General features: G+C 56.6%; 4 protein-coding genes across 4 annotated transcripts; 2 read left to right on the plus strand and 2 right to left on the minus strand.

The window, feature by feature from the left end:
- LTHEOB_5099 (Protein bni4 p53858) lies at window positions 1–2,374 on the plus strand (the record flags this gene model as incomplete). Its single annotated transcript, XM_035514206.1, has 4 exons — window positions 1–918; window positions 975–1,854; window positions 1,906–2,273; window positions 2,327–2,374. 4 exons carry the CDS (start codon window positions 1–3, stop codon window positions 2,372–2,374), a joined length of 2,214 nt encoding a protein of 737 aa, XP_035373967.1.
- Window positions 2,375–5,418: 3,044 nt separating this feature from the next.
- LTHEOB_5100 (Ribosomal protein S25) lies at window positions 5,419–6,154 on the plus strand (the record flags this gene model as incomplete). The annotated part of the gene is made up of 4 exons (XM_035514209.1): window positions 5,419–5,421; window positions 5,477–5,531; window positions 5,770–5,979; window positions 6,132–6,154. 4 exons carry the CDS (start codon window positions 5,419–5,421, stop codon window positions 6,152–6,154), a joined length of 291 nt encoding a protein of 96 aa, XP_035373968.1.
- An 876-nt stretch (window positions 6,155–7,030) lies between these two features.
- LTHEOB_5101 (Cytochrome P450) lies at window positions 7,031–8,115 on the minus strand (the record flags this gene model as incomplete). The annotated part of the gene is made up of 3 exons (XM_035514210.1): window positions 7,031–7,454; window positions 7,533–7,651; window positions 7,837–8,115. 3 exons carry the CDS (start codon window positions 8,113–8,115, stop codon window positions 7,031–7,033), a joined length of 822 nt encoding a protein of 273 aa, XP_035373969.1.
- Window positions 8,116–9,736: 1,621 nt separating this feature from the next.
- Window positions 9,737–11,122, minus strand: LTHEOB_5102 (Gtr1/RagA G protein; the record flags this gene model as incomplete). Its single annotated transcript, XM_035514211.1, has 4 exons — window positions 9,737–9,851; window positions 9,909–10,616; window positions 10,671–10,772; window positions 10,875–11,122. 4 exons carry the CDS (start codon window positions 11,120–11,122, stop codon window positions 9,737–9,739), a joined length of 1,173 nt encoding a protein of 390 aa, XP_035373970.1.
- Between the last annotated feature and the right edge of the window lie 1,676 nt (window positions 11,123–12,798).

Raw genomic sequence — 12,798 nt, forward strand, 5'->3', positions numbered from 1 at the left:
ATGGCTGAGGTACTCGCGCCCATAACCCAGCCGAACTCCTCTATCGCTATGCTACACTCCTCGTCCTCGGGCGACGCGCAGTCACACCATCAGTCGTCGTCGTCCCGGTCCTCCAACATGCCTCGCACCCAGTACTACAACACCTCCGGCGGCGGCATAGGGTACAGAGGCTCCTCGGCCACGCCTGTCCAGACATATGCCTTCCAGCAGACGCCCCAGCTGCGCCAGGAGAACCGCTCGACCTCTGCTCCTGTGAACCCCTACTCGCAGGCCCAGGCCTTCTCGCCCACCCTTGCCCCGACCAAGCAGGGCCACGCAACCCACCCCTCGTCGTCCTCGGGCTCGACCGCCTCTTCGTCCTCCTCCAACCAATCGTCCACACGCCAGCGCTCTGGCTCGAAAGACGACTCCTCGCTGTCGCACCAGCGAACCAAGTCGGCCAGCTCCAGCACCGACTCGTCGCGGCAACTGTCGGCCATCAACCTGTCGACGTCGGTCCCGGACCTGACGCTCACTTCCTTCGACGCCCCCGCCAAAACCTCCCCCGACCGATACCGTCGCTCTCGCAATACCTCCGGACCGAGCAGCCCGTCATTGCCTCAAGAGTCCAAGTCGGCCGCCCCGTCAGGCTCCGGCATGGCAGGCGTCGCTCACCTCTACAAGAGCAACGCTCCAAACCCTCGTCCGGGTCACAACAGGACGTCCAGCATGGATGATAGCGTATTACCCAGGTCAAACTCGGAACAGGCAAAGAGATATAGAAGGAGAAGTTTGAACAATTTCGAGGGTGTCACAATCCAGCAAGGGACCCCGTCTTGGGCTCCTCCGCAACAACGCCAGGACGCTAAGCTCGGCGCTCACAAGAACAACAGTGGGGAGAGCATCTCCTCGGCGAGCAACTCGACGAGACCTTCTTCCGTGAGTGATGTTGCACCCATGATTTTCTACGCCTTCGAGCGCTAACGAATTTTTAGTCGAAGCGCGACAATGCACAAAATTCTGCTCGCCCAGCTTCTCCCAAAGTTGGACAGGATTCTCGCTCACCAAACGTACCCGCCCGTGGCTCTTCTACGGACGCAACCAAGCGTGTAGCAAATCCGTCACCTCTCTCGAAAACCGCCTCCGACGCCGAACCTCCACGCAGCTCTGGTAAAGCGTCTGTTACCGACGCTACTGCGGGAGCCAACAGCCCTGCTGCTCAACATCTCGCAGCTCTGAACGAGAAAGAGAAGGGCGTCAAGTCACGCCTGAGGAGGGCATTCTCTTTCGGCAGCGCGGCTGAGCTTCGTAAGGCCTCCGCAGAGAATGCCTCGTCGGCACGGATGCACCAAAAGGGTCAACAGCAGGAAGAGATTGATCCGGAAGATGCAGCCATTGCCGCGAAGCAGGAAGCTGCTGGTATTGGCAACAGCATCTACTCTGGTCAGGGAGGTGTCTTCTCGAGTTCTACCGACAACTTGTCTATCTCATCCACTGCATCTTCTGCATCGGTAATGCTCCGGAAGATGGGCAAGGGCATGAAGAAGGGTGGTCGCTCGTTGAAGGGATTGTTCAGGCCGAAATCCGTCATCGGTGTTCCTGCCGCGGATTCGGCTGTTCAAGCCTCTGTGGGCCAGGTGTCGATGGTTAATGTGGAGGCTGAGAGGGAGAAGGTGAATGTTAATGCAAGCGCGGCGGAGCAGGCGGGTGGTGGCACTGGCTACCCTAGACTTGAGCGTAACTCGCTCGAGGTCTCTTCAGTGTCCGAGCGGCCCTCATCGGTCAATGGTGCCGGTGACTCGAGAAGAAGCATTATGGGTGGCGAGAGGGAGCGTGCTGAGGTTTTGGCTGCTGTCAGAAAGGGAATCTTGAAGAGTGAGTCGACAAAGACATCCGCAAAGTTGGTGGTAATATTAACAGATATAGGAACCGGTACAGACAGCCCTTCGCCTCAGGTTCGCCCTGCGGATGGCGCTCCCGGCTTTACGCACAACCACGACACACCAAACTCCAGTGCACCCAGCACGCCCGGTGACGACAACAGGCCCGGTAACCTGCCTCTGTCAGGCGACGACTACTTCGTGGGCGCCTCTCGTCTTGCGGCCGGGAGCTCCCGGAGCCTTCCCAACACGCCCCACGGTGGCCCTCGCAACATCAGCTTCAGCCCTCGCATTCAATTCCACGATGCCTGGTCCAGTTCCGAGTATGACAGGCGGGGAGACATTGCGACTTGCAACCGTCTCACGCCGCTGCTCGCTCAACAGATCAAGGAGGAACTCAACACTTTCAAGATGGTACGTACTGTTGCTGTCCAATCAGCGAGTATAGATCACTAACGTCATTGCAGGAAATGGAAGTTCATGAGATGTCGAAGCCTCACACACATTTCTTCTAATGACCGCATATCCTCACAAGGAACTCGGGCGTCTTTGGCGAAAACAAACAACCTCTTTCTACTTTGTTCGGGGGACCTTTTTCAGCTGCATTTACGAGTGGCAATCTCGTTTTTTCGTTTTCTGGGTACGACGAAAGTTTTCTCTCCCTTTTTATTGCGTCTGCTTTGTGTCACTGGGTCGTTTTCTGCAAGCGAGGGTCTCTTTTCTTTCCTTTTTCTCAGTGCGTCTCTCGATAAACAGTTCTCTAGCAATTCTTCGTGCGTGTAAGTTGGAGTGGGCGAAGGAACGCAGTACATTGATGGGCTGCAGAAAGAAGGATGTTTTGATTGGGGGGGAAGGCTTCTAGATAGACATCCTGGGCAATGTCTTCTTTTCCCTCATCCTCTCTTTCTCCCCACATGCCTCTCATTTAAGAGTCACCCGCTATTTTCATCAGCGGTATTTTTTGTTTGCGGTAGGTGTTGGTGCAGTCTTGAACGTCCTTGCGATGGCGCGTGGTTGACTCTTCCTTTTTCCTTTTCGTGTTCATTCTTCCCTCACTGGTTTTCCCTTTTCATCTCAACGTATCGTGTGCTCATATGGCAACAGGAGGAGGCATTAGAACAAGGGCAAGGCTGGCCACAGTGTCCTTTCGTTTGGTTTTTCTTTTGGGGGGGTTCATCACATTCCTGTGCTTTTCCGGTTTGCTATTCCTTTTGTCGAACACCGTTCTAATTCTCAGGCATTGGAAATTACGGGGTGGGACTCTGGTTTTTTTTTTTTTTTTTGTTGTGAGAGCTCTAGCAGGAATCAAAAAGCGAATTTGCCAACAATACCCAAAAGATGGTGTCAATCGAAATGCGCTGTGATAGTGTGTGTTTATTGTAAGTGGGGGTGGTGTCGCCTGCATCTGGCCGTCGCGTCGGCGGACCTCGTACACGATGCAGCAGCGGAATCCCGGATAGGTCAAGGGACCACACCCTTCGAAGCGGCTCAACGAGGGTCTCACAAACAGGAGCAACAAGCGTAGCCGTCATTGGTGTACTTTCGTCAGGTCAGGCGTGCCATTGGTCCTTGTCTCTGACCGGGAGCGGGGTGGAGAAGCGGTCCTCGTGGCTAAAGGCTAGCCGCAGGTTTCAATATGCAAGCCTCAGAACCTAGCAGCAAGGGAATTTAAATTTTTTTTCTCTCATGTTTCCTCCTCTTAATCGTGCGTCTCTGCTATCCACTCCGCCGGGCCTTGATCGGTGAGTGGAGATTTTTTTGCGTCTCACAAGTTTCAGCATCCGCATCTTGCATTGACCAGCAACAACTCACGCCGGTCTTCTTTGTGTTACGCTAAAGTGGAAGAGACATGCAGCATGTATATGTACGTACTTAGGCCCAACGCACATACATTATTGTGGCACGTAGTAAGCACAAGCAAAGAAGAGGGCTAGTAACAACCACAGACCGGTCGGCCAACAATTGCTGCTGGTTTCGGTTTTTTTATCCAGCACCCATTAGTCACATGCATACGTATGTATCAGCCAGGGTCCACGATCCCAGAAATGCCGATGATCGGAGAGGGGGGGTGGTGAACGGATCTCATTCTATGGACCTCTTTCATCATTGCCGTTCGAACAATATGATTATAGCCGGGCCGTCCTGCCAAACAGAGAACTAGCTTCGCTCGGCGAATGAGCATTAATCTTTCAATATGCTTTCAATGCGATACGCGCGCACGCGCGCTTGCAAGCGACCAAGGGGCGGCCGCCCACGCAAAACATCATTTCTCTAGCCGGGAAGACCGCTTTCCGCTCGAGCGCCGACCGGACATCAATATCGCATGGATCATATTGAGATACTAGAGAAGAAGAGGGGAAAGGCAGAGGGCAGCGAGACGGATGCTTATCATCGCAAAGGGGAGGGGGGCGACGAGGGCACGAGGCCGTGGACTCGATGCCCACACTAAAAAAGTGTCTCCCACCCCGTTGATACAGCGTGGCTGCCGGCGCCACGGTTGCCCGGCCATTTATTCGGTAATGCTGTGGCTTGATGATTGGTGAGGGGCGTGTCTGTTTAGGCGCGGTGCATGGGGGGTGGGAGGGTTGTGGCGTGGGCGGCTATGGAGTGGTGTGGAGAGCGGATGGGCTCTTGTGGTGTGTGGACGGCATGAAAGCATGCAATTCGCAGCCGCCTTGGTTGCCTCATAACCGTTCTGGGCGTTGCCCCCATACCGGATGGAGTCATACCGCATGACATATCGGGCAGCTGATCGATGTCGTGGTGTCTCTCCCCTTTTTTTCCTTTTTGTCAACGCCAATTGCGTAGCGCACGCACGCTCTGTTTACCTATGCTTCGGGGGGCGATTGGCAATTGTTTCGACAGCGCTCACGACGGCCAGCAGTCAAACTCACGGCACAGGGCCGACATGTAAGATCGATGGCCAGGCCGATGCGAGCGACACGATGCAGGCTGCAGGCGGCCTAACGCACGTTGTGGCGGCTTTGGCAAGCAGGATGGATGCGGATTGCATGGAGCTATGCGTGTTGCTCTGGGGTCATGGGGTGCGGTGCGGCAGCGATAAGGGCCCGTGGCGGCCAGGGAGGTTGCAAGCTGCGCGAGCCTCGTGGACGGTTGTGTCGCATCCCGGCAGATTGCCAGCCGCCTGCGAGCGAGACGTCTCTTTTTCTTTGTTGTCGTTGCCAGGGAGCATTCTGCGGCAGCATCTCCGCGATTGGCAGGCCAATTGGCGATGCGCGGCCTCGCCGGGGGCACCCAAAACGCGATTCCCGGATTCTGGAGAGAATGCGGCGGCGTTGCTGAGCCGGCTGACGCCGCATTGGCGCAGCAGCGGCGCGCAATGGCTGGGTGCATCTGGGGTTGCGAGGCGGGCGTGCGATCAGATCGTCGCTTCTTGCATCACAGGCAGGTGACGAGGAGTCGGCGAGGGCTGCGGCCGGGGCTCGCTTGTTCCGCGCTTATGTCAGCCACAATGAATTTCGACAAGCGACTTTAGCACCACCCGCGCAGCCCGTCCGAACCTGACCTCGACAACCTCCGACTTTCGACATCGATCAAAATGGTACGCCCGCCCAGCACCGCTGCCGCCCTCGCCATGCTGACCACCTTTGCCACAGGCTCCCGCTGCTACCGGAGGCAAGAAGCAGAAGAAGAAGTGGTCTAAGGGAAAGGGTACGTTCACCACCGCCGCCCGCTCACCCCATCCCCCGCTCGGCACGAAATCAGAAAAATCATCGCGAAACCCCTTTCACTCGCGCGAGCCGCGCAGCCGCTCGTCCCCAAGCCCCGTTTTCACCCCATATCGCACACGCGCCAAGCACACGCACCGCGGCCGAAATTCCAAAATGAGCGGCGGATGAGGCCAGAAATGAAGAACAACCAGCGCTGACGAGACTTTTCCGCACTGCAGTTAAGGACAAGGCCCAGCACGCCGTTGTCCTCGACAAGACCACCAACGACAAGCTCCAGAAGGATGTCCAGTCGTACCGCCTGATCACCGTCGCCACCCTTGTCGATAGGTTGAAGATCAACGGCTCGCTCGCCAGGAAGGCGCTCGCCGACCTTGAGGAGAAGGGCCAGATCAAGAAGGTCGTCGGTCACAGCAAGCTCCAGGTCTACAGTGAGTAGCACCCCCTCCTACGCCCGCTCGGTCGACCCGCCCCCTCCCATTCGGTCGTTGTTCGAAAGGCTCGGTTCCGCTCGAATCAGACGCTGTTGGGATGCGGTCGAGGTCCCGCGGATTGCAAGGGCTGTCGCTAACATGACTCCCAGCTCGTGCTGTCGGTTCCGAGTAAATGTACCGGTGTGACTGAAAATGGCGGCGTGATGAACGGGTTTCCTTTTGCGGTTCAGAATCCAAAGCGGGTCTTTCCATTATGAGGGCGTCTACCAATCTTTCGGGAAATCACTTTTGAAGGAACCAAACGAAAATTGGGGACAAAAAAGTTCGGACTACTTTCTGTGATAAATAGTTCCGATGGGATGTGAACGGACGAAAATACCAGAACGTGATGGGAATTCACGCTTGAGTTTGACAAACAGTCAATACTCTACATAAGGCCGCGATGCTTAATGGGACTCTGAAATTCTTCGTCGCCAAAAAATATCATGATGTGCCCCGTCCTAGTACCCGTGATGATCTGCATTCGTGAGGGGTCTTCCCCGCTTGCACGTCCCTTTCAGTAAAGTGTGCTTTAAGAAGTTGAATGGCGATGACAGCATCGACGTATGATTTGCATCAAGCTCAATGCTCTGCAGTCCCCTCTCGCAGCCGATGGCTAGCGCGAAGAATGGCAGGGCTCTAGAGCATAGCGTAAAGATGCCTCAGCTCTGCCTTAGAAAAGTAACATATGTGGGTTAAAAATTCGACATTCTCGTCCGGACGATAGCTTCAACTACCCATAACATGAGCAAAAAAACAAATCCACGCTAGCTATCGGCTGTAAGAGGGGACTGTAAGACTTGCATCAAGCCAGCCGGTCACCTGATGCCTCAGTCTTGAAGCATTCCGGACGATCCACTTCTTAAGCTCTTAACTCTGCAGTGCCGGTTGATAACTCAAATATGCTACATGCGGATACAAAATGCTATATTTACACTCAATAACCTTATACCATCTCCTACCCACACCACCTGACAGCTGCTAAACTTCACCTCAAACACGCCAATCACTACTTACCCCCACCCCCCTCCTCCTTCTTACCCTTACTCTTCTTCTTCTTAACCCTCCCCTTCGGCCGCAGCTCGGCCGCCTTATCGCACAGCTCCCTGCGCGGCAGCTTCTCCAGCCAGCCCTCTTCCCGCACAATCTTGCCCACAGCCAGGTACTCCTTGCCGGTGCCGCCGGCGAAGACGTGGGCCCACCCTTCGACGACCGAGTCGACCTTCTTGCGGGCTTCCTCCCACTCGCGGGCGTTGCGGGCCGCGATGGCGTCTGGCGTGAGGGCGGCTTCTTCCTCCGGGTCGTCGACGGGGATGTACATTTCCTCGGCGCCGCGCAGGTCGGGCGTCAGGTCCGTGTCGAAGCAGCCCGTCACGAAGGCGCGCGCGGCGTCGCGGCCCGCGAAGAAGTGGTAGCCGCCGCCGGGGCCGTAGCTGTTTGGTGTTAGCTGTGGGGGTTTTGTCTTTGTGCGGGGGGCGTGTATGAGTAGGGTGGAGTGGGGGTTTACGTACAAATGCCTGCCGGGAGTGACGTCGTAGATGGTGCCGTTGAGGCCGAGGTAGATGGGCTTCGAGGGGTCGGAGCCGTCGTAGGCGGAGAGCTCATCGTCTGTGAGGAGGACTGGTCCTCTCTGTTGTGCGTCCCTCCAGTTAGTGATGGCTGTGTCTCTTCAAAACTACTCTTTCTCTTCTTCCTGGAAATGATTCCCACTCTAGTCTCTCCGCTCACAACCTCCTCTCCCGCTCTTCTTTTCCCCTTCCCCCGCTCATGAATTGACCCAAGGAAACCACCAGAGGGGGATGAACACAAACTCACCAGCCAAGCCCTCAACCCGTCCGGCCGCGAGAACCACGGCCGCCACCCCCACAGGAACGACTCGCCGGTGATGTACCAGCTCAGCGCGAAGTTGAGCAGCAGCACGCCGCCCAGCACCCGCAGCACGTCCAGCACCGTCACCTTGCCGATGTCGTCCGCTTCCGGCGACGACGCCCTCCTGCTGCTCCTGCCTCGTTCCTTCTTCTCGTTGCTTGTATTATTATTATTCCTCGCCGCTGCCCCTGGTGGAGGAGGGGAGGAGCCCTTGACTTCTGTCATCGCGCGGGGATACGTGTACAATCGTGCGATCCGACCACGGGGTGGATTCCGGGAGGTTGCTATGCGGTTGGACCGTTCTCGACTAGCCGGGTGAACACACACACGCGCGCGCGCGTCTATGTGCGTGTCGTAGAGGACGGAAGAAGCGCCGTTAGCGGTCTTTGCGCGGCCTGGGGCTTTTTATCTGGTCGGCAGAGGTGACGGCGGCGGGCGGGTGGGGAGACCACGTCGTATATGCGCTGCGTTGCCAATCCCGAGCATCCGGCACTCGGGAGTCCTTGAGCTACACGCGTTCTAGTCGAAAAAAGGGAACGGGAGATGCAAGGCCTGAGGCCTGCTGTGATTGTCGTCGTCACAAGACGTCTTCGAATCGCGAATGGGGGAGCTCGTAGCTAGGTAGAGAGCTACGTGGATGGAGCTTTTCGGACTCCGAGAGCTTCCCACAGGATGATGACGCTTGATTTCCGCAGCGCCTCAATGCGCACAGCAAATACGAAACTCAAATCGCCAAGCCGCAACAAACCAATGAAGAAGTCGAAGAGTACAAAAAAAGAGCTCGTGAAGAAAAAGGTGACGTGGAGACCAGAATAGCAACCAAAAAAAGAAGAGGGAGTGGACAGATATCTCGGCAGTCCCGCAGCAGCAACCCGCTTACGCACACCCTTTCTTTCGATTTCTTCTCCTCGTCTGTTTCACCCCGTCCTCCCTAACAGCAGTCCTTTATCTCCGAAAATCCCGAGGGAGAGGGGCAGCACAGCTCTCCCCAAAGAAACAAGAGGCTTCTAGAAAAAATAGCGACCATCTCGCTTCCATCGATTCCCAAACGCGGGCTGACTCGCGTCGTGCGCAAAATCGTCAACAAGGCCCTAATCGCTCGCCTCCAATTGGATGATAAGTAAGGCTGCTGCTCCGCCCTCCTGTTTCGCCCCGTCGTCTCTTTGTCACCTTGCACCGCCTTGTTTTGCTCCCGATAAGAAGATCCCAGCGCCCTTGACCCCCATCCTGCAAGCCACAGGAAAAAGAAAAGAAGAAAAGGCGGCTGTGTCCGAACCATGGTAATGGGATCTCTGGCGTCTGGCGATCACTGGGGGATGCCCACCCCGGGGCTTCCCATCAGCCGGGCCGTACCATCCACGAGGCGCGCTCGGGAAATTTTATTTTGTTGGTATCTTCTTCTCAACCTCACCTGGTCGTTATCATAGTGTGTAATATGCAAGCTTTAACTCGAATACACATCTTGTGGTTTCGCCCCTTGCGGGCTTGCTGAATGAGAGGAATCTCTCCCCGCGAAATCCTGCGCTTGTCTACATAATTCCCCAATGTTCTCACTCACCCACCCACGACGGCAGACGTCTTTCGCTGCTAAAAAAGATCGTACACTTCGTAATCGTACCAGATTTTGCGAGCCGCTTCTCACGTGCGGCTCACACTCATCAATCCCACCCATAATTCTATGCTGCCCTCCCTTCCAACCCTAGACTTTTCTGGTATTTGAATCAAGTAGTGCATCTTTTTTTTTTTTTGGCCTCCCTCCAACTCCAATCGTTGCTTTCGTCGAATGTTTCCGGATAATTGAAAAAAGGCGACATCTACAGGAAGCTGACAGGTTGAGATGGGCTCTCTACCTGGGGAAGACCTGTGCAAGAGCTTCCTGGAAGACTCCAACATTGTAATCAATCAGAGCCTTCTTCTCTGCTGGGCTGTCTTCGCCCATCAGACAGATGAGAGCAAGATACCTGCACTGCTGTTAGAATCCACTGGCGCTGTTTACTGCCACGTCGCAGGGTACTTACTTGTTGATCTCCCGCAGATAGAGGTAGTTGTTGCCCTTCCTCTCCATGGTAATCAAGCTCTCTGCATCATTGTTGCCTGTCTCGTCGATGTCTCCGTCTGTGTGTCCGTTCTCATCCGGACGATCCCATCCGTAGATCTCGCTCACATCAACAACCACATCAATGTAATCCGAGCAGATTTCGTAGCTGCCGATATCCGTCGGGCTGGTGTCCGTGGCGATGTAAATCTTGCTGAGGACGTCGAACAGATACGCCTTCTCGATGCGGCAAGTGGAACAGAGGCTGTTGAGCAGAGATTCCAGCGTGGGGAGTTGGGGAATCAGCTTCTGGATGACCTTGCTGAAGGCCTCGAAGATGGAGTGGTCGTAGATGCTGGTCTGGTAGAAGCTGACAGGCGCGTTCTCGTATCCGGCATCCGACAGTTCGTCCTGCACTCTCTGGATGATGTCTCGGTACGTGTCGCTCTTGTAGTCCTCTGAGAGGCCGTCGACTTTGTGGACGAAAACCTCAACATTGATGTTGGGGTATGAGTGCTGCAGATTGAGGATGGTGGTGTTCAGGCGGGTAATGGCATCCAGATACTCGTCCTGTGCATCGATGACCCATATCAAGGCACCGATCTCGTCAAAGATGTTGTCCACGTCAAAAGCGGGATCGAAGTAATCCAGGTGGCCGGGGAAGTCCCAGACTTGGAAGTCCATGAAAGAGCTGCATGGGGTCAATTCGACTTCGCGACGTGCACCCCACAGTCCGACTACTTACTGCATCGACTCCTTCTTGATACGGGTAGTCGTCTCGAGGTAGAGCGTCTCACTCGGAGGGAGCTTATGGAAGACGACGCTAGATATCGATGACTTGCCGCTCCTGCAACACTAATCAATATCGTGCTCCTGCAGTACAACCCTCCTCGCCACAGCCACTACTACCGCCATCCCACGTCAGAAATCACCAGGGCGCGTGACTCACCGTCTCTGACCCATTAACAGCAGTCTGGGTTTACCATCACCGGCCTTGCTGTTGGGAAGGCGTCCGGTGTGGTAGCGCGGGGCAACAGGACTCGGTGGAATCTCAGCATTCTGGAGGTCCTGGAAATAGCGCATCAAAGTTAACTTCGCTGCAGGCTTGAAGCGGTCGAACGCGGCATGGTGGCTTTCTCCCATCTCCTGTCCGGGCGGCCCGTGACCGGTAGACATGGATAGGTAAGAGGACGTCATGACAAAGTGGTGGGTGAAGGAGTGAAGGAAGTTGGCGAAGAGGCGGCGGGGGGCTGGAGGCCGGTGGGTGCGATGATGTATTTGGTTGTGGGGTGTGGAGAGGAAGAACGTCGGTGAATTGTTGAGGCTCAGCCCGTCATCACGATGCGCCGACTCGGCGGTGTCTTATAGCAGCAGCAGGCCTGGTGTCCGTCCGGGTGTTTGGCCGACTGGGGTAGGCTGCAGGATCTCAGGTGGCTCCGGCTCAGGCAGCCGGGTACATGAGGGCGACCAGGTCAGGGCCGGCGGCGCTCGGCTTGGAGAGGACGTCCTGGTCGTGAGGTCTTACAGCAGTGGTACGCTGAGCCCCGGCAGGCAGAGGTGAAGTGAGGCGGCAGGGGTGTGATTGGGTATCATGTCTTAAGCTCGGTGGATACACGATCGTGTGGACCACGCAGCGGCCAAGATGATGCGCCCGACACGGCGGATGGGGCAGCAGGATCACAACGTCAAATGCGCCCAACGGAGTGGAAGGAGGAAGTAACGGTGCGAGCGCAGCAAAAGAATGCCAATACGGGAAGGGCGGCCTTTTCGGGGAATGTCGCCAGGAGCCGGGTGTGCAACGGTAGGGCTGAGCGCGGAGCAACGGGAGCAGCAGGGAGACGGGCTCGAAGGAAGGAAGGGGCGGCGGCGCGGAGGCAGGAGAAAAAGAAAAGCTCACCTTCATGGCTGGCTGTATAAGAGCGGCGGCGCTCTTGCTGCTTGGTCGCGGCCTGGTGCCCAAAGCACAGACGTCTCCCTTGCGGCCCGTGGATGCGGACTGGGGCAGGGTGGTTGGAGCAGGACGGCGGGCGCTGACGTCGGGTAGAGGGCAGCTGGCAGCGGGTCGGGGCGGGCGGTGCGGAAGGTCGAAACAGCTTGGATGGGATGCGTCGCGCGCGCGAAGACCGTCCAGCAAGGCGTCGCGGCCAGCTCACAGGCTGCGGAGTGGGCAGGGCAGGGATGCTGATAGCGCGCGCGAGCCTACGGGCGATCGGGGACGGAGCGGCGCTCGCGTGGGCGTGCCTGGCCGCTGACTTGTGCCTGAGCCTGATGATGGATGAGATGGGAGGTGTGTTTCGGCTGCGCGGGAGGCCGATCAGACGGCCTTCCGGCGCAAGGAAGACGCAGCGTGGCAAGCGTGCGACCAGCGCCGTTCGACCTGTCCTTCTCTCCTCGCTGCGTCACACCCGCCGCCAACTCGCCCTCCGCTCAACGCCCTCGCCCTAACGCAAGGAACCGCCGCCATCCCTGTCGCGGCTCGAGAGCGGTGAAAGCATAATCTCACACCCATGTGCCCACGCGACGTGCCACCGCGGTCCTCACCTCAGCGCGGATACGGACGCCGGCCCGCCGCCTTCTATCACATCTCATCCTCCTCGATTCGTCCGCAGGGCGCCTGATGCAGCATTACATGCCACAACCTCGCTCTGCTTGTTGACTGCTCAGCTCGCACCGTCATGTGCTTGACAATGAAACGCCGTCTTGACATTCGTCCACTCCCTAGTCGTTGCTTCGTTACAGCCGCCTCCGTCCTTGCTCCCGTCCTTCCGTTCTCGTACCTGATACGAAGCCACCAGAAGTCGCCCTGTCCATGATCGACGAGACGCAGTGACGCCAGTTAGCTCCCCGTTAACAAATAGAAAGTAGCACAGTCA

This window comes from Lasiodiplodia theobromae, assembly GCF_012971845.1.
Source record: "Lasiodiplodia theobromae strain AM2As chromosome Unknown scaffold_14, whole genome shotgun sequence".
NCBI lineage: Eukaryota > Fungi > Ascomycota > Dothideomycetes > Botryosphaeriales > Botryosphaeriaceae > Lasiodiplodia > Lasiodiplodia theobromae.